The sequence below is a fragment of the Heterocephalus glaber genome, unplaced genomic scaffold, assembly GCF_053883595.1.
Source record: "Heterocephalus glaber isolate CG9 unplaced genomic scaffold, H.glaber_assembly_v1.0 deba00001498, whole genome shotgun sequence".
Lineage (NCBI taxonomy): Eukaryota > Metazoa > Chordata > Mammalia > Rodentia > Bathyergidae > Heterocephalus > Heterocephalus glaber.
This window is the reverse complement of record NW_028258321.1, coordinates 6,470,005-6,490,962: the sequence shown is the minus strand read 5'-3', so window position 1 is coordinate 6,490,962 and position 20,958 is coordinate 6,470,005. Positions and strand designations below refer to the sequence as shown.

Sequence of the window (20,958 nt, the reverse complement as noted above, 5' to 3'; positions counted from 1 at the left end):
TCCAATTTTCACCAACAAACTACTCTTTCAAGCCCATTATGTTTACAAAGTAACTGGAAAAACACCCAAAGCCTTTTCACTATTCACTTGCATAATCAGTCATCCTGCTTTGCTCATGGAGTTTCCACTGGCAGACAAGCATGCGCGCATTGTGCATTGCGGGCGCAGATTAAAATGCTGTGCGACCTGCAAAGAAACAATGTGAAGTGTATACCTAGAGCCGCTGCGCTTCGCAGGCGCGGGGGGGAATTGGCAGCATCTCCTTCAGAAATTACTGTGAAAGAGGAGGAAAATTTGATTTAAAATCCAGCTATGTAACTAAATTGAATTTGGGACTAGAAAGCCTTCGGCAGACCAATCCTTCCAGCCATCTGATGCGCAACATAAGGTTTCTCATAAAACAAAGAAAATGTCAATTCAGTTGTGAATTCATATTGATACCTGGAACTCTCCTGCTAGACCACCTCTAAAGGCCCAGGGTTCTTGGTCTCCAATTAAGAACTGTGCTGAAGAATGACTACGACACCCTGTTGAGATCAGATCCAAGCGGAGAACGTTACGAGAAAGGGGATTTCCTGGGGTCTCAAATGTCCAACACACTAACAAACACTTTGTGGAAATAGCTAACAGTAATAATCCAGGGTTTCAGGGCAAGGCTGTGATAATAATTACTTTTACAAATTTATAATGGGATTTTAATACTGATGTGCATTCTTCTAATTAATGAAGACTTTACCAGTTGTATACTCTTGTCCCAAGTCTGGGTCAAATTTATGTATTTCCTAGACAGCTATACCAAGCTAGTTTCTTGCTCTATCATGAAATTATAATAAACTGAAATGAATGATATAGATGAGACATTTTATTATCACAGCCCATGAAGGAATTAAACCTGTCTGAAGTCACATTTTACATTTTGAGGAAGGGTACAGGGAAAGGGAAAAGGGGGAGGGTAATCTTGTCAGAAAACTAAGGTCAGCAGAATAAATAAAAAGAAATTGTTAATAAAACAAAACAATGAGAACATTATGTTTTTAGACAAGGACACTTCAGACTGGCTAGTTATAATTATCAGTCTGACAGGTTCTGGAAACTAAGGAAGCAATTAAAGCTCCTACTTTGTCCAGAACTAAAACATACTTTCCTTAAAGTGTACCAGTATCTGGTTCTTCTGATCAGCCATTATAATCTCTGTGATGCACTGAACACATGCATGGAATGGCGAGCTTTGAGGCCCCAGAAGTCAGCATTCATTGTCACCACTTAACCAACCTCAAAGGCAATGAAGCTAACAATTGAGGAATAACTAAAGCAAATGTTTGGATGCCAAATGAAAACCACCTGCCTAGTCTTCTGACAAGATGAAGCAGCGCAATATAGTTCTTTTCCATTGGAAGACAGCATTCTACCTCCTGTTCAAGTTAACAGTCTCATCAGTGTAAGATGTAGTGTGCTAGTCAGACAGTCCCAAAGCAAACCAAGTTTTTTGTTAACAATTCAGGCCCATTAAGAGATTATATTTGGGTTTGTCGTATTTTAGGGGTAGGGTTTTAAAAAAAATAAAATGTAGTATTTGTAAAATAAATGAAATAGGGTCAAAATTTAGAATATGAAGAGGACTTGCCCCATTCCATAACTCAGTGTGATTTACACTGCAGGAAAAACTCTACTTCTCAAACTTTAAGAGCAGCCAATTTCCCCTACCCCCCACTTTGAGACTACAACATAACTAGCACTTCCGACTATTGCAATAAAAAGCTGCATATACGAAGAGCTGTGTAAATGAAAACATGGTTAATGCCTCAGTCGCTGCGCAAACGTGACTTCAGTTCATGCCTACTGCCCTTCAATCTACCTGAGCTACCTCACAGATAGAACCTTTCAATTTAAACTAGTTAATCATGACGCGCTGTGAACATCTGCCGCTGTCCATCCAATAGTAGTAGACACTTGTGCTGAGGACTCTCCCATCTGTACACAATGGGGAAGAAGATAATAGAAGTCATTAGTAATCAAAGGTACTGCATAGCCACATTCTTTAAAGGACTGAATGCCAGCTGGACTGGAGAGGAGGAAAACAAAGGGTTCTAATCGATGACCCCTGAATTACTGCAGAGCTGTGCAGACTCTTCCTGCTGTGAGCTCTGTAGTGTTATGTGACTGCCAAGATGATTATTTAAAACATCTATGATGCTCTGACCTGGAAATTGTACCTCTATACAAATTGTGAGTTACCCCCATAATTGTAAAATATAAACAGCCTAAGAGAAACTGTACTCTATGTAACCAAGAACACAAATTTTAATAATTATTGAATTAAAAGTTGAATAACCAAACCATGTTTAAGTGATATATTCTCAGGCTCAATACTTCAGATTTCAGGTTCAAAATTCCTAGAAGCCTTGGAAATTTAAGATTTAAACCCCTATAAGGAGTAATTGCAATTCCTTGGCTAGAAGGCAAATGCTGTTATCCAACAACCAATATGGAAGTTTTTTCTGAGCCTAAGGGCAAGATGCCTCTCACCGACAATGGGCATTCAAGAGCCTCTTAACAAGAGAATTAAAGTTCTTTTACCTGTTGTGCTAATATTGTGGCAACTCAAAGGAAGTTTTTTATTTTCAAATCCACAATGAGACTTACTTTAGCAGCTAACTAGGTGTATCACAGGAAAAATGTTATTTTTTAGTATCTAAGAGCCCCAAATGTATATGGGCAGAAAATGAGAAATCTCATTACTACTGCTCCTTAATCCAAGCTCATGGCGTTTCAGACCATCTTTGTCAAACTAAGGTGATGAAAATGCATCACAGTGTTTGTGACTACTATGAAAACTATGACATATCAGTCAGCTTTGCTGCCTGCTGTGTGCGGTATGTAAGTCCATTACATATTCCTTAGAGCTGGACTGAAAACCTGGAAATGAAATAAGGTCCCTGAGAAACCTGGCCATGCTGGTGCTCTTCACCAAGTTTGAAAATTACCAGGAAAAAAAAAGTCATTGTTTTCCAAGTAGACAGAAAAGTCCACTGAACAAAGCAGAACTTTTAGGGGACTGAAATGTCCACTATCTGCTAAAACCAATTACTTGGCAGAGGGTAAAGAAAAAGCCATGTGAAATAATACCGAGCAGCACCAGAATAGCCTTCCACTAACTCTCGCATGCGCACAGGGCTGGAGGGCGGGTTCCTCTTGCCAGGCCCCTTGGGTTGTTTCAGCAATTGTTCCATCAAACACAGCATTAATGTTACGGAAACACAGCAAGCAGCAGAAAGCCTAGAGTCACGTTTCATAGTGTCTCATCTCCAAATCAGACAAAATGTAGTGTTCCATCCAGGAAGCATTCAGTCAGAGCAAGTTAAAGTCAGTACTTGCTAATATATTTTCAAGATATTTATGCTGAATTAGCCCAAGGGAGAAAAATTAATATGCTCAATGTAACTACCAAGACTTACACCTCAAGTCTTCAACAATGCCCACTTTGGTAAGAAACCTAAGCAAAGAATTGAAAATACATTTAGAAATTTGCCAATTCCCCAAATGTTTTTCTCCCTGTGGGGTAATTGTTTTTAAAGGTACAATGTATGTGAGAGTAGATTATTCCTGGTGCACATACCTAACCACTGTACAAAAGACTTCACCATAGACATTATACTCTTGATATCCCACACATAGGAGTACATGTCATAGAGAATTGTCCTGTTGGCACAATTGGAGAGCCGAGTGAACATTCCCATCACCAGTCCACACATCTCTTCAAACTTTGCTGCTCGTGACCGCCATTCTTCAATCTATTAAGGATCAATAAAGAGACCCAAAATACTGTAAGCTTAAAGAAATAATGTAAAACAGTTATAAACTAAGCTATTTGTTAGTGTATGTGCTGCCGAAGCAAGCACAACTAAGCTATTTATTATCAGATACCTGCAATTTATCCAAAACATTAATCACTGGCTTAAATTCCGCATGAGCAATTACATTAAAGTGTCTCCCCAAACTGATAATCCCTAAAATAACCAACACTTTTCTTCATTCCTAGCTAGAAAGTCAAACTAGAAAAACTACCAGATCAGCAGAGTCCACACCCACTTTAAGGAACATATTCAAAGTGTGGTCAATTTCCTGCCAGCTATCACTGTACTCATTCACAAACCTGCACCAGGGATGGGGATGTAGCTCAGTGGTGAATGCTCGCCTCTATGAGCAAGTTACCAGCATGGGGACCCACGCAGGCTAGAGAAGTGGGTAAATGAAACGTACTCACTTTTTCAGAGTCTTTTCCTTTGCAATTGACACTGACAACGCTGCTATTTGCTCGAAGCCACTGGAATTCCCGTAACATCTGTGCTCCTTTGGGTCCATGCTCATAAGGGAGATAGAAAAGATCTGCAAGTAACTGCAAGTCCTCCAGAGTCACTGGTTCTGCAGTGTACAAAGGCTTTTCATTTGGACCTGGCACAAACTGCTCCTTATTTGTTTGTTCATCCGTCTGCATGGGAGCAATATCACTAATGCAGTCTTCCTGCATAGACATCTCTGGGGATTTTGACTCAGCTATGCTCTCTTTATCAGTGTCCATTGGTTTCAATTCCTCTGCCATCTTAGCTTCAACAATCTCAGTGAGTATCTGACTGTCATTCTTGTGGTCTGCTTCTTCCTGTTTTTCTACCACCATGTCCATAGGTTCCTCATCTGGCTGCTTCTTTTCTTCTTCCTTGGTCAGAGCTGTAGGTTCACCACTCAAAGCTGCTCCCTGGCTCATAATGGGCTCCTGGTACACTGTCGTGACTACAGTTGTGGCATTTAAAGAGGGCGCCGCAACCAAGGGAGTCCCATCAACTACACTTGCTTTAGCTCCACTGTGTGCAACTTGTCTACCTACCGAAAAAGAAAAAGTCAAGAGAGTAGAATTAGAAATAAGACAAAGATTTAGAAAAATGGGGCCAGGGATTTAGCTCAGTGGTTCCGCCACCTGCCTCGCAAGCTCAAGGTCCCAAGTTCGATCCCCAGTACCAAAAAAAAGCTATTTAGGCCAGGGATTTAGCTCAGTGATGTTGCCACCTGCTTCACAAGTACAAGGTCCTGAGTTCCATCCCTGGTACCAAAAAAAACCCCCCAAAAACCCCAAAAAACCTATTAAAATAAAAATAAAAGTGTCACCAAGTTTGATGGTACAAGCCTGTAATCCCAGTTACTCAGAGGCACTAAGGCAGGAGGATCACAAATTTAAGACCAGCCTAGGTGAATTAGTGAGACCTGGTCTCAGAATTTGAAAGGCCAAGGGATGTAGCTCAGCGCTCTTTGGGTTCAATCCTGGCATCACCAAAAAACACCAAAGTAAGATTTTTTAAAACCTTATTCTCCAGACTTCTAAATTTCATTTAACTTCACTTTGTTTAGTGAGCCCAAGGTAAGACACAGGACGATGTTCTCTGTGATTCAACCATAGGATCAAATTAATCCCCTTAAGAAAATGGCCAAACTCACTGCTGTATTGATGAGGTACACCAAACTCCTGCAACCATTCTGTTAAAGCTAGCTTTAGAGCCATCTGTGGACTATAGAGTACATCAGTTTCAATATCTTCATCGCTGCCTTCATTTTCTAACTTTATCTGGATTGATACAGTACTGTCTTCACTGTCAGCTGAAGGAAAAACAAAACAGAATCAGTCTGCATTACAAAACCCTCCTGGCAAGTGAGAGATAACTTAGTTGTTGCAGTACCACAAGAATAAAGAACTAGAGCAAGAACCTTAAACATAAAAATGCAAACACAAGCAAGACCTTTCACCGACCATTTCATTTAGATTACTCACCTAAATGCACTGCTAAATGTAAAATCCCAATTGAAACGAGTACTAATTTTAGAATCATTGGAAAAGTTGATCATGAATGTCCACTGAATACCAATTATTGAAAATTCAAGGATAAGGCAGTATGAAAAACAGAACATGAACAGAACCTTAACAGGAGCACAGATAAACCAATGATACTCTGAACCAGGTTAGGGAGAACCAGGCAGAAGAAATTAAGTCTGAACTTTCTGGCTTGGTATTCAAAAATTCTCTAGTCTTACCTTTACTTCTTTCCCCACATGGCCCAGTCTGGTTAAAGTCTGCTCCTTCTCAGTGTGCTCCCCACTCTGTCCTAACATGTTCACAATGGAGCCATAATTCATACATCTTGCTGCCAAGCAGCTGTCCCATCAGGCAGCCTATACCACTCACTGGTGATACAAATGGATCTAATCACTTTTATCGGTCTTTTTACTAGCCAGCAGGAACATGTTAAGATATAGAAGCAGGCCAGGGATTTAGCTCAGTAGTGCTGCACCTGCCTTTTGAGTTCAATCCCCAGTACCAAAAAAAAAAAAGGATATAGAAGCTGTAACACTATAATCCCAGATCCTCAGAAGAATGAGGCAGAAGTCACCAATCTTGGTAATTTAGCAAGACTGTCTCTAAAAAAACAAAATTTCTTTTTTTTTTTAAAAAAAGGGCTGAGGATATGACTCAGCACTCCCAGGGTTCAATCCCCAGTAGGAGGGCAGGGAGAAAATCATGTATACAAAGGGTACTGAGATTATATTACTAATTTTACTTTTTATTGGGGAGAAAATGACAACAGTGAGCCATAAACACAAGCAGTAATTTAATAAACAAATAGAAGCAAGACTCCAGAATTAAACATAGTTACGATACTTTAGTATCCCTAGTGGGCCAAAATTCAGGTAACTTCAAAATTTCAATGTTGAGCATTTTCACCTCCAGGCCAACAAACACTATTCCTACTTTGACCTGGGTTAAGTATCTGTGAAGTCATTTCTTACAGCTGTGCTTGTTTAAGGTGGTCACAGCCTTTTGTGTTCCCACAGCAATTTGTTTTCTTCTGGGCGGGGATTTAGCTCAGTGGTTTCGGCCCCTGCTGCACAAGCGGATCCCCGGTACCAAAAAAAAAATGTTTTCTTCAACAGATTTGTTTTTCAAAATCAGGGAAATCGTTGCAAATCTTCATTGCCCAGAAAGACAGGTTATTTAAATATAAATAAATAAACATCCAGGATTTTTTTTTTAAACCTAAAACTATTAATTGGAAGTGAAGGGGCCGGGGATGTAGCTCAGTGGCATCATGCCTGCCTGAGTTTGATCCCCAGTAACGGAAAAAAAAAGAAGTGAAAAATTGGTAAGCCAATGTCTAAAATAAAAAGTATTTTTCACAAGTGTAAGGTGGACCTACGAGATACATGAAGTAACTAGATAAGAATAGCTAGTCATTGGGCCGGAGATTTAGCTCAGTCATTTCGCCGCCTGCTGCAAGGACCCGAGTTCGATCTCCGGTACCAAAAAAAAAAAAACAAAAACAAAAACAAGAATAGCTAGTTATCTATAATATCTTATTTTTCAAAATCACCTGACAACTGAATGAGAATGATTTTAAGGTTAATGGAAACATAAGATTATATCATCTGACTTCAAAGATTGAAGCACATTTCAAAAACAAAGAACTTACATATACCAACTCCCCATCATGAATGTAATCATTATGTACAAACATGTATTAATAAAAGTAAGAATTGAAGAAAAGAATTAAAGTGAAGAGGCTAAATGACCTGTGCAAGACTACTCAGCCTTCATTTTATTGTACACATAACCAATCAGCAGAAATGGACAATACATAATGAAGTCTCCCAAACTGTGCTGACAAAGAAATACGAATTGCCAAAGGCTGCAGTTAACCTCCCTCCCCTCCTCCCACAGCCCAGGAGGAAGCGCAGGCTACTCACTCATCACCACGTCCTTCCTCACTCCGTTCATGTTTGACTTGTACCAGGTGGCAAGGGTGTGGATAGCAACATAGTTGGCTTCAAATTCACAGTTTGGATTCGTCAGCACTCCTTTTAACCGGGGGATAAGCTCTGTGGATCTTCCTTTGTACGGGCCCAGAAAGAGTCTCTTCTGATCATAATCATTTGCATGAATGTTATCCCAGATTACTGGAGCTCTCTTAATAATCTTAGAAACCTCTTCAATAGACTCTACTGGAATTTCTTTAGAAACAACTTTGGGACCTAGAAATAATGACCACCATATGTTTAAAGAATCTCCTACATGGCTCCTTAAAATACACTATAGAGCCGGGGATTTAGCTCAGTGGTTCCGCCGCCTGCTGTGCAAGCGCAAGGACCCAAGTTAGATCCCCTGTACCAAAAAAAAAAAAAAAAAAAATATACTATACAGGGCCAGCGAGGGAATGTAGCTCAGTGGCACCATACCTGCCAGGCAAGCTCAAGGTCCTGAGTTCAAACCCAGTACCAAAAAACAACAACAACAACATAAATTATACACAGCCTTTTACTATGTTCTCTTTATACTTTCTAGTAAGTTTTTTTCTGCAGTGTTGGGATCAAACCCACGACTTCAGGCACACCAAGCAAGCACGCTACCACTGAGCTCACACCGCCAGACCCAAGTGTTTTTATTTTAAACACAGCAACATTCTTTTCCCTTTCATTCTCTAAGACAGAAGTTTCAAGGGCCAGGATGTAGCTCAGTGGCGCTGCACCTACTTGGCAAGTGTACGGTCTTGAATTCAATTGGGGTGGGGGGGGGGTGTCCCCCTTCGTAGTAATGACTGCAAAATCCTTCTAGATTTTGGTTGTCTTCAGAGTCTTGCTATGTACTTCAGTCTGGCCTTGAACTCACTATGTAGCCCAGACTAGCCTCAAACTTGCAGCAATCTTCCTGCCTCAGTCTCCCAAGTGCTGGGATTACAAGCATATGCTACCATGCCCAATTCAAAATATTTTCTGCATGCCTATTGTCCTGGCTACTTGAGAGATTGAGGCAGAAGGATTACCTAAACCCATGAGTTCAAGACCACCCTGGGGCAAGCGAGTCACCCAACTCACTTGTGGTACTGAGAACTGAACCCAGGTCTCTCACACTGAGCTATAACCCCAGCCCCACCACCTTTAAATAGAGACAGGGTCTTGGTAAGTCAATAAATGGCCCAGGCTGGGCTCTAACTTGCAATCCTTCTGCCTCAGAATCTCAAGAATGCTGGCAATACATGTACGTACCACAACTGGCAAGGTTTTTTTTTAATATTAAGTGAATATATAGTTTATAAAATAAAGTAATTTTCTTAAAGTTTATTTTAAAAAAGTACTCAATTAACAACAATAGCCAAATGTGATGGTGCATCCCTATAATCCCAGCACTTGGCAGACTAAGGCAGGAGGATCATCATGAGTCGGAGGCCAGCCTGGACTACATAGTGAAACCCTGTCTTTGAATAACAAAAACCAAACCAAACCAATGAGCCATGTGTGGTGTTGACAGTATACATATGTAATCCCTGTATAAGGAAGCTGAGGCAGGAATATTGAAAGTTCCAGTTTAGCCTGGACTGCATACCAAGACCTAGTCTCAAAAAATCAAAAACCCACCCAACCAGTATTTCTAGGGCCAAGTTAGTTTCACTGTATGACTCTTAAAGACTTACCTGTCCAAAGCACCTCAATTCCAGGTAGAAGCTTTTCACCCACAGTCCTTAAATATGGAGACTGAGATACATTTGGGTAACAGAAAGTGCCACAATATTCTGAATGTAGGAGAAAAAAAGTAAAGTCAGGAGTGGGCATGGGCTTTGGGATGGGGAAAACAAATGCCTAACAATTCTAAATTCTTTTCATCAAAACAATAAAAGGCCTCCATATCATGCCTAAAAGAGAATAAACTTAAGCATGTAGTTCACTTAAGAATCAATTCATAAAACCTGATATTCTTCCTCCAACAGTAACACAGATCAATCCTTATGATGAGAGTCACTAGAAACGCAAGTTTACGAAATTAACAATTAGAATCTCAGCATTTTGTACCTAACTCTGAGTCACCTACATTTCTCATTTATAATCAGAGGCCAAATAGAACGAATTGATAATATCATGATAGAACAAACACAAGATCTTGACAATAGCTATTAGTATACAACTAAAACTTAAATTATGACTTGAAGTGAATTCCCAGTATCTTATTAAGTGCTATTTGAGTACTTACGTAGTGTTAGATTACATGCTAAAATAAGCTTCATCAGGCCAGAGATTTAGCTCAGTGGTTTTGCCACCTGCTGGGCCAAGTGCAAGGACCCCAGTTCAATACCCGGTACCAAAAATAAAAAATAAAAAAATAAAATAAAATGGGCCGGGGATTTAGCTCAGTGGTTCTGCCGCCTGCCTCGCAAGCACAAGGACCCGAGTTCGATTCCCGGTACCAAAAATAAAATAAAATAAAAAATAAAATAAAATAAAATAAGCTTCATGGCTCACAATTCTAAGACATACACACAGAGTTAAGTAATTCAATTTATAAATTCATAGAACTTATCTGTTCCTGACAAAAAAACAGAGCCTGGGGAAAACTGTAAGTTGAATTTTGAGAGGTAACTAAAAAAGACATTTTCAATGGAAGAAAATTGGAGAGGGGAAAAAATAAAAAAGAAAGTGGAAAAATTATTAAGCTTTCTATACTGACTAGTGGAAATAAGAGCCCAGATGGGAGTGGGAGGAGTAAAGAAAGGAACAGACATGCATGAGCAGAAGAAGGGAATGAGGAAGAGGAGGAAATGAGAAGTGACAAAGTTAAAAGCAATATAAATTTTTTTTCCAGTTTCCATTTCAGTAAGAGTATTTCTCCTTTAATATCCTGACAATGTATAATATTTATGTCAGGTAAAAGGGCCGAAAACCAAGACCAGACCAGGCCACAACAAGCCTTTATTATGGGAATAGATCTGCCGGGCTGTCTCTGAACAAAGGAGAGACAAAAGCAATATGGCTGGGGCAGGGAGAGTAAGAGACTTGGGTGGGGTTTGTAGGGGCTGAGGTGGGGCTGAGTGAGGTAGTGACTAGGGAATAGAGGAGCCCATGATGTCACTAGGTGGTAGGAGGTGAGTATTAGGTTACTTTCTAGGCGGGAACAGGGGCATGCTGGGAAAAAGGGTTTATTCTTTGGTGGGAGCAACCATCTTGGCATGACGTCACACAGGGGAGGGGGCAAGGCACCATAGGAAGAGGGCAGCTACTATACATAATAGCCGCTGAGGTAGTGGGAAACCTATCAATTTATATACGTCCAGTACTAAAAAACAAACATCTTTTGCCAAATCCCTTATCATTTATAAGCTCCTTCATTTCTCCCACGTAAGAACTTGAGAAATATCTCCCAGAAAAAGGATTCCTATTTTTATACACCAATGGGGAGTGTTAATTAGGGCCCATACATAGGACCCTTTAGAAGTGACACATTTCAGTAATCCAGTTAAATATTAAGCTACTATATACAATACCTGTAGGGCAGAAGAGGAAAGTTTCTGGCTCTCCTAGGTACTGATAGATTTCATTTGTGATGGACACCTGTGCGTGAGCAAAAGAACTGAAGACCTCTTTGTCTGCTGCACACATGTTATGGTCAATATCATCAAAAAGCAAGGCAAATGACCTGCACCCAAACTGAGAAACCTAGAAAAAGAAAACATTTGTTTTTGTACTTCCAATGGAAGAAATTGTAAATTAAATATCAAGACAAAGCTTTGTACCATTTTTCATTTGGGGTTGAATGCACTATTAAAATACTATACATTCCAACAAAACTGCTGCCAATGCAGTGCAGCCTTATCCTCCTAGGTTGATTACAGAAAACCCAAGGAGAAAAATACAGAAACATTAATAAGTAAAATGACATAGAAGCCCTTGCCTGTTTTAGTTCCCAAAGGCACAACGATCCTAATTAATACCTCTGCAGAAAAATCTGACAAGGCATAAATTAGAAAGAACGCAATAAAATGGGTAGAATAGCACAGGCCTATAATCCCAGCACTCTGAGAAGCTGAAGCAGGAGGACTACAAGTTCAAGCCCAGCCTGGGCAATTAGTGAGTTAACTACCCTGCTGCAAAGTTAGAAAGGAAAAACAAACAAACAAACAAAAAACAAAGCTGAGGCTACAGCTACTGCAAAAGCCCTGGGGTTCTATCCCCAGTGGTGCCAAAAAACAAGGCAAAACAAAATAAACAAAAAAACACCATAAAATTTGATCATTTAGGAAAATAACCTCTTAAAAGCTCATTCATGAAAAACTTTTACCTACCTTTTTTTTGGTACTAGGGATCGAACTCAGGTCTTTGCGCTTGCGAGGCAGGCGGCGGAACCACTGAGCTCAATCCCCGGCCCCAGAACAAGGATCTTTAAGACCAGGTGAGTGAGTTCACAGTGAACTCACACCTGCAACCCCAGCACTCAGGAGGCTGAAGATCTCTGAGTTCAAGGCCAACCTAAACTGCACAGCAAGGTGCTGTCTCAAAAAGACCCCAAGAATGGAACCTAGTAATTAGCATTTTTTTCTTCAGGCCTGGAGATGGAACTCAAGGACACTTTTCACGGAGCTACATCTTCAGCTCTGTTTGAGACAAGCTCTTACTAAACTGCCTATGCTGGCCTTTAACACTGTTTTCCTTTTTTTTCCTCCCCTGCAGTGCTGGGGATTGAACCCAGGGCCTTCACACTGACCTACACGCATCCTGAGCCCTTTTTTAAAATTTTGAGACAGGGTTCCACTTAAATCCCTAAGTTGCCCAGGCTAGGCTTGAATTTGCAATCCTCCTGCCTCAGACTTTAATCTAGAGTGCTGAGACTGTAAGTAGGGTGCTAAGCCTGTAGCAGCACTTTTAAGCATCACTCCTAGGCATACGTATCACTGCGCAAACCCAGGACCCACAGCCATGTGCATGTTAGGTAAATGCTCTACCCCTAAGCCTCAACCCCAGCATTCTTTTTTGTTGTTGTTGTTGGTTTTTTTGGTACCAACTGAACTCCAATCCTTGTGCTTGCCTGTGCAGCAGGCGGTGAAACCACTGAGCTAAATCCCCGGCCCCACCCCCAGCATTCTTTTAAGGCTTTTTTGGGGGGTTATGGTACTAGGGATTGAACCCAGGGTCTTTACACTGAGCTACATTCCCAGTCCTTTAGAGATGGGAACTATGTTGCCCAGGCTGGGCTTGCACTCACAATCCTCCTGCCTCAGCCTCTCAAGAGTGCTGAATTACAGGCAAGTCACCATACTGGGCTTAAGGCAGCTCTTAAATTGAGAAGCAATAGTACCTCTTATTAATCATATAATCACTGGTACTCAACTGCTCTGAAACTCATCACTTTTGGTACTCAATGGTTTTTTGTTTTGAGGCAGGGTGTTGGTATGTTCCAAACTAGCTTTAACCCTGTGGCAATCCTCCTACCTAAGCCTCCTGAGATCACAGGCATGCACTACCACACCTGGCTGCAGTATTTGATGCATTTTGATGTGAAAACTTCGTTGTGGTACTCAACAATCCTGACTCCCTACTGACTTGCTACCTTTTTAGCCTCAACAATTGCTTTGGTACTCATCACTTCTGGTACTCACTGAGCCTCGTGGAAGCAATTAACAAGTACCAAGGTACTACTAGACTTTGAAAAGTATTCCTCTACACAGAAACATTAAATAATTCCTACAGAAAAATGTAGGGACTTTATTTCTCTTAACGTCATCAGAGCAACTCAGGCAACTATTAGTTTCAAGTACTGAGTCAGGAAAAAAAAATTAAAAATAAGGAGTTACCTGGTCCAGTTTGCGCTTCAACGTAGATACTTCCTTGGGGTTGGAAAAAGTGATATCCAATCCAGGTGAGATAGCATAGATGAACTCTATCTCATAGTCTCGTGCAGCAGAGATGAGAGTCATAAGTTGCTCTAAAGAACAGAGTCCGTGTTTTTAGAAAGTAGCACAAAAAATTGAAAGAACCTTCACTTTCCAACTGAAGAGATTATTTCTTCCAAATTTATAAGAAAGGAAAAGTTCCTTAAATTTTACAAAAGTATTATGTCTAATGTGACAACAGGCCATACAAAATGACACAAGCCTGAAGTGATTTAAAGTTATAGTAAGAAAAGAACAAGCTTCACATTTTTTTATTTGAACCAACAGAAAACAAGAGGTGCTTCTTTCTCACTTCCAAATAATTTCTTATCCTTTTTTAGGCAATAAGCGAAAATCAATCAAGCATCCTTTTCACTGCCCTTTTTCCAAAGTACTAGGGCTGGGCATCATGGCGGATGCGCCAGAATCGCCACAAGTTCCAGGATGAATTACATAGCAAGACTCGGTCTCAAAAACCAAAAAAACAAAGACCCCGAAGTACTGGGTTGTCAATTCTCCACTAAGCCGTTTCTGTATCTTGTAGTGTTTGAAAGGTATAAATGCTTTTTTCTTTTTCCTTGGCTGTCCCAACTACTAAAATTCCTAACAATAGAAAGTGCTTTTGTAAGAACTAGGATTAAGTGATGGCTGTAACAATCCTAGCCCTTCATCTTTGTATCTACAGGAAAAATATTCACTACAGATTTTAAGCTTTTTTTTTTTTTTTGAGACAGGATCTCACTATGTAGGTTCAGGCTAGCCTTGAGCTTGTGATAACCCTGCCTCAGCCTTCCGAATGCTGAGATTATATGCGTGTCACCATGCCTGGCAAGCTTTTACAACATGGACAATTCTTCTAAATACATTGAAACACTAAACATGTACTAATAAAAATTTTAAAATTAGGGCCAGGGACTTAGCTCAATGGCATCACGCCTGCCTCACAAGTGCAAGGTCCTGAGTTTGATTCCCCCCTGGCCCCCCCATTTTTTAATTAAAAAAAATTGCCAGGCGCACACCAAATTGCTCACACTGCGCTCAACTTGCAATCCTCCTGCCTCAGCCACCCCAGAGCGGTGGGATCATAGGCCTGTGCAGCTGTGCCCAGCTCAAAATATTTATTGTTTATCCTGATCACTGACTTGAGTGTCTTAGCATCTACACTCAGGCCAGGCACTTCAGTCGCTTTGCCCTGCCTACCTCGGCTGAAGCAGTGCTTCCCCAGTGACCACCATGTAGATCACTAGCAGAAGCAGCAGAGGTGAAGTCAGACTGGCACAGCCATGACTCACTGTGGCCATGGCTTCACCAGTGCCAATCTTCCAGACTACAGCAGCTCAAAGACTACCGTAGTTACCAGATAAATGGAAATTACAAACTGAAAATAAAATACTTAATAAAACTACAGTAAACCACGCTACAATATAGCTGTTTTCTTCACATATTGAATTTATGGATTAAGAAGAAAAAGATTACCAGCTTCCTCCACGGAATACATCTCCCGCCAAAACATCCTATGTTTGTAGTCATCTTTTGGTGCATACAAGTACGTATTTAACTCCCATTTTTGGAGCCTTAAAGGGAAAGAAAATTACTTATATATAAAAAGGCAACATTGACAGGTTATAAATCTCAATTTTCTTCCTCTTTTTGGACCATCTCCATTTCACGTAAGACTAGTAATATTCTAGAACAGTAGCTTTTAAACCAGTAATCAGTGGAAGAAAATTGAAGTATTACGAGGAATATCAACATACTGGTATGGAATAAAAGCACAACTCTGGGTATGACAGGTGAAACCCAAAATCTACTCAAGCTCCCCCAGGAAAAGTCTGAAAACCACTGGCTTAGGAGGGGACCAGGCAAGGGCCAAAGTAAAATAAGTTCTGTAACTGAGAAACCATCAACAGGGATATTTAGTGTATTTCTCTAAAAGGAAACGTTATGACTTTTAGCATGCTTCATATAATAAAAATTTACCTTCTAAAAAGTTCTTTTCTCTGTTCCATAACCCAGGGTCTTCCATAAAATCCTAGATTTCAAATAAGAATGAAATTAACTTCTTTCCAGTTTCAAAGTGTGGTAAGCTTTATTGACATTACTAAATAAAAAACATAATCCCATTAAAAAAAAAAGGGTACAACACACCAGACCTAAACAATAGTTTTTTAAAATAATCTATGGTTATAATCTATAATCTAGGTTATAAATTATAATCTATAACCTATAATCTAGGTTTTTTATAATCTATGGGTAGAGAAATTATAGGCAACTTTTATTCTCTTTTTCCTCAGGTAACTTTTATTTTTCTACCATGACATTTATTACTTAAGTCAAAGTTATATAAAAACAGGTGAACTTAGCTCTTTACTGTGAAATAGATCTTTTTCTTCCCCAGTTCTAAGGATGAACCTAGGGCCCTGAGTGTATAGACAAGGGCTCTGCCACTCTCTAAAAAGAGAATCTCAATCTGACCAAGATGAAAAAAGGAATTCAAACTGGTAATAACAACTGCTACCTATCAGGGGGAAGGAATTAAGTTGCTTCTGGGGGATGAGGTGAGAGAAACAAGGTAGTAAAATCAGGCACAGGATTAGAAAATGACTGCCTTAATTTTATGATCTTTTTTTTCAGTACTGGGGAATGCTAGGCAATAGCCCTATCACTTAGCTACATCCTCAGCCTTTTTAAAAACTTTATTTAAAAGAAAAACAAACTTTATCTAGGCTGCTCTCCAACTTTCTATCCTGTCTCAGGCTCCTGAGTAGCTGGAATTACAGTTCTGGGCCACCTTACTCAGCAAGGACTACCTTTGTAAAAAGCTCCGGTTACAGGTAAGCATGGTGTCCTGCACCTGTAATCCCAGCACTTGGCAGGCTGAGACAGGAGGACCACCACTGAGTTTGAGGCCAGCCTGGGTTATGTGTTAGTTCAACTCCAGCCTGAACTACATGTGAGACTGTCTCAAAAAGAAAACAAAAGCTCCCAATAAAACTAAGGGACAAAAACAGAAAGGCCTGAGACCACCTTCACAACAGATTCACCAGTGAAACTGGCCTAAATAACAAGCTTAAAAGCCATCCTAATCCCAGAGCAAAGAATGGAACTGAAAATGTAAGAAAATGATGACATGCTCCAGAGTGTCCCCTGTCAAAAATAAACTTGCAGACTGGTGATCTAAGTTGTATAGACACCAAACTGGGATTTGAAGCTCCCTAAGTGTGCTCATCAGCAACCCTACCAAACACCCCTTACAGCTTGTCTACCCTTCACTTTTCTGCCTCAGTCTAATCAACGTCAATAGATAAGGGACAATCTCTTGGGTGCCACAAACACTGCCAACAAAAGCATCCTGAACATGAAACTGCTTCCTCCTCTAGAGCCCTGTCCCCAGGCCAAATCATAACTCTTCACCACAGAATAACACAGCCCAAAGAACAGTTCCTTACACACCAGCGTGCCACCCTGTAACACTCTCGGTCTGGACAATTCAGTATTACCCACTTACAGATAATGTTCCTTCATTTATTTAGTTGTACTGTCGTGAGTATGAAAGCCAAGGGTGCTCTACCACAGAGCCACATCCCTAGCTATTTTTTATTTTGAGACAGGGCCTTGCTATGTTGCTCAGGCAGAACTTGTACTTGGGATCCTCTGCCTCACGTTCCCTTAGTGCTGACTGCAAAAGTGCATCCCCAGGCCATGCTTTAAAATATTGATAGTAAAACTCACACCGTTTTTTTCTCCTAGAAGAGCACGCTTTACATCCCTTTAGAAGCACTCCAACATATAGTTTTCCAACTTGAACATTTTAACCTTCAGAAACTGTAAGTTTGCCCTCCGATACTCCATTTGTTTGATTTGCATCACAAAGAGGAAGCAGAGTTGCTAATGCTTGAGTTAAAACCAACAAAGGTTTGTGAGGACAGAAACACAAAAAGGAGTCCCGGCAGTTAACTACAGCACTTCCTGTCCTCCATTTTGGGAATGGTGCCAACCAAGAAGCACTACTAAATCAGTGTATCTCTGCTGGATCAGGTGCTCGGTTACTAAGGAAATACACAAGGGAACGGGGAAAGGAGAACAGACGAACGGAGGACAACTCCTCAACATAGTAAGTTATCTTTTAACACTACTCAAAATAAGCCAACTTAAACCACAATAACCTTTGTCTTTTAATTACTGAAGGTATAATGGTCTGGCAAGTTTCCTTAAATTCACTCCAGTCTAGCTCTGAATTTCTATATTCTTCAGCACCTCTTCCTCACCCATCACCCCTCCCATCTCAGATAAAATATTTTCCTTGCACACTAACAAGCTCAATAAATACATCAAGGCAATCGTCTTTTCATACTCCACAAGTCTTCCCCTACATCCTGCAAGGTAATTTTGCAGAACCGTTTCACACCTTACTGCGGCTGCACAGTATGTCCTCCCACAAATTAAGGTATAATCTATCTTCCAAAACAATCTATACGGTGCCAAACCAGAAACGGTGACTCTCAACCGACAGAGACCCTTCCTTTCCCTTTCAGTGCTTTTTCGGTTTTGTACAAAGACTGATTTTTAATTCTTATCCACACCACTGCATGATAAGAAGGAACTAGACAACTAGAAAACCCCAGACAAGCCAGTACTGCACTTCAGAAAATTCAAATAAATCTTGCATTACTCAAGGAACGAACACTGCTGATAGGTGGTTCCACAGAACGCTGGGCGGGGTTATCTGTCCACGCTCACCCAGAAACTGAGAATCTTCCGGTAATTTTCCTTCACTGGCAAACGTCCATCGCACTTTTAATCGAAAATGGGAAGGAGAAGAGTATTTCTACGCTTCTTCTGTAGCCACCAAATTCAAATCCCATACCCTGATGCTTCCAAAATTAGTCAAAACCACACCCCCCAAAAAACACTAGTACGGTACAGTAGACGAGAAAAACCACAACGTTCTAGGTTGCAAATGATTCCTCAAAGGGGTAGAGAAATTTACTGGCCAGTAAAAAATTTCCCAGCACGGGCTGGGGATTTAGCTCAGTGGTTCTGCCGCGTGGCTCGAAAGCGCAAGGTCCCAAGTTCAATCCCCAGTACGGGAAAAAAAAAAAAAATTTCTAAGCAGGTATAAATTTCTTATACTACAGGCCTACTGTTTTTCTTCGGGAGTATGTGTGGGTTGATTTTCTTTTCCTTAATAAAGAGTGGGGTCAGGAACACTATACACTTTTCTTCTGGCTAATGAGAATTGAACCCACGGCCTTCACCCTGAGCTACATCCTCAGCCCTTTTTAAATTGTGACACAAGGTCTTGCTAAATTGCAGACTGGGCTAGAACTTGTGATCCTCCAGCCTCAGCCTCCCAGAGTGCTGGGATCACAGGCGTGCACCACCAGGTCTGGCTTATTTCTTCTCTCGACAGCAGGCAACCCTAGATAGGATCCCAGGTACAAAGCACTGTAACTCAGAGCTAAACAAATAGCAGGCTCCTTACGACGGCCTCCTCCGAAGTCGGCCTAGCTCCAAAACCAGGCCGGGAGCGAACAGAAGGCTCGTTAGCGGCCGTAGGATACGCGTCGCCCGGGCAGAGCCTAGTTGCAGACCGGAGGGTAACCGCGCCGGGCGGGAGGGCCGGCGGGCGGGGCTCGCTCACCTTCTACCACGCCGCACAGGAACCTCCGAGCTCCCCCCGCAGCTCCGGCCGCCGTCGCTCCCCCGGTCCCGGCGGGGTGATCGTCTCCCGGGCCCGGCGCCGCCTGCGGCTCCAACCCCGCCCCCGCAGAGGCGGCGGGGCTGGGGCCGAGGTCCGCGTCCCGCTCCTCCAGCGCCGCCTGGCCTTCCTTCTGCACCATCCTCCCGCCGGCGGCCCCCGCCTCCTCTGCGGCCTCGGCGGGCGTCGCGGGCCGCGCTCGGCCGGCGCCCCTCCCCCGCGGCGCGAGTGCCCGGATGCGAAGGGCGGCGGCGCGCCTTTGTCAGCGCGGCCTGGGCTGTGGCGTCGGGGGCCGAGCGGAGAGCGAGCCCCGGCTTCTCGTTCCTGGAAGCCGACGTCAAGCCCCTCTCTCGCGCCCAGCGACTGCTGTCTTTCCAGCAACTGCAGTCCTCTCGTCGCACGCCCAAAGCCGACGATCCCCTCTCCGCCGCCTCCGCCGCCCGCTTCCTGTTTATCCACACTGCGCCTGCGCCGCAGACCGGATCAGACCGGTCCTCGGCCCGCGCCCCTCCCCCTCGGGCCGGCCCAGCGTGCCTGCCCGGCGGGGGTAAATGGAGTGGAGCGAGGGCGGAAAGCGCGCGGAACGGAGGTAGTGGACCGTACCACCTAGATTTGCCCCCCTCCCGAGAGGGTCCACACCCTGGGACGGGCCACTGCCCCTCCCCCGAAGAAGGGGGTGCGGGAGGAGGCTGCAGCCTGCGGGAGCCGCCGGGAGAAGCTGAGGGGCGCGGAGGAGAGGTGTTTACTGTGCCACCGCGCAGGCGCGGAAACAGGACCTCGCGCTCTTAAAGAGGTAGGAGCTGACCTACTTTCTACGGAGATTCTTCCTGTAGTTTAGCTGTTCGTCTCTGCTGCACCCAAGCTCGGTTCTAGAAGGACACTTCCGACGAACTCAGCCAAGCTCTGAACCTTGGATCGTTTCCCCATACCCTGAACCCACTTATTCGTTCATTCCTTCTGCAGACCCCTCTGAGCTTGCCTCATCCTGGACCCTGGCGCCACTATGAGCTCACAGTGTGGTGGGCAGAGATGATTGATTTATTTACTGCGGTACTGGGCAGCTGTGATGAGTCAAACTACAGCAAGAATCTCCACTAAGCTACATCCTTAGCCCTTTTTAATTTTTTTTATTTGGGCTAGGGTCAGTTGACCAGGCTGGGCTCAGATTTGCGATCCTCCTGCCTCAGCCTCCCAGAATGCTCCCAGGATGTTCCCTCATCCCACACTTGGCTACACGCAGAATTCTTGCATGGTGTGCCCATGTGTTTCGGGAAGTCAGAGGAGGTAACAACCAACTCCTATTTATTTATTTTTGGTATCGGGCATCAAACTTGGGACCTTTCGCTTGTGAGTGAGGCGGTGGAACCACTGAGCTAAAACCTCGGTCCCCAACTCCTGTTTTAAGGACAGGCCCTGCCTGGTCATTGCCTCACTTTTGGTCTGGATTATAAAAATGAGTAGAAGTTAACCAGGCTGAGCAGGACAATCCAGATTAGTGGAACAACAGATTGAAAATGGGGGGTGAAA

The 20,958-nt window shown here is 42.5% G+C and overlaps 1 protein-coding gene across 2 annotated transcripts in view; it reads right to left on the bottom strand.

Moving 5' to 3' along the window:
* The window catches only part of Oga (O-GlcNAcase), a 33,098-nt gene extending 13,196 nt beyond the window's left edge, over positions 1–19,902 (bottom strand). The window contains exons 1-11 of one of the 2 annotated variants that reach the window (XM_021245584.2): positions 19,375–19,902; positions 15,711–15,762; positions 15,207–15,304; positions 13,653–13,783; positions 11,349–11,520; positions 9,507–9,605; positions 7,786–8,070; positions 5,488–5,646; positions 4,265–4,878; positions 3,617–3,791; positions 442–527 (exon numbers count right to left, since the gene is read on the bottom strand). In XM_021245584.2, coding sequence (XP_021101243.1) covers positions 442–527; positions 3,617–3,791; positions 4,265–4,878; positions 5,488–5,646; positions 7,786–8,070; positions 9,507–9,605; positions 11,349–11,520; positions 13,653–13,783; positions 15,207–15,304; positions 15,711–15,762; positions 19,375–19,573 — 2,070 coding nt within the window. In that variant the 5' untranslated portion in view covers positions 19,574–19,902. The remainder of the gene's footprint in view (positions 1–441; positions 528–3,616; positions 3,792–4,264; positions 4,879–5,487; positions 5,647–7,785; positions 8,071–9,506; positions 9,606–11,348; positions 11,521–13,652; positions 13,784–15,206; positions 15,305–15,710; positions 15,763–19,374) is intronic. The other variant, XM_004866368.4, reaches the window with a different exon arrangement.
* Positions 19,903–20,958: the final 1,056 nt, after the last annotated feature.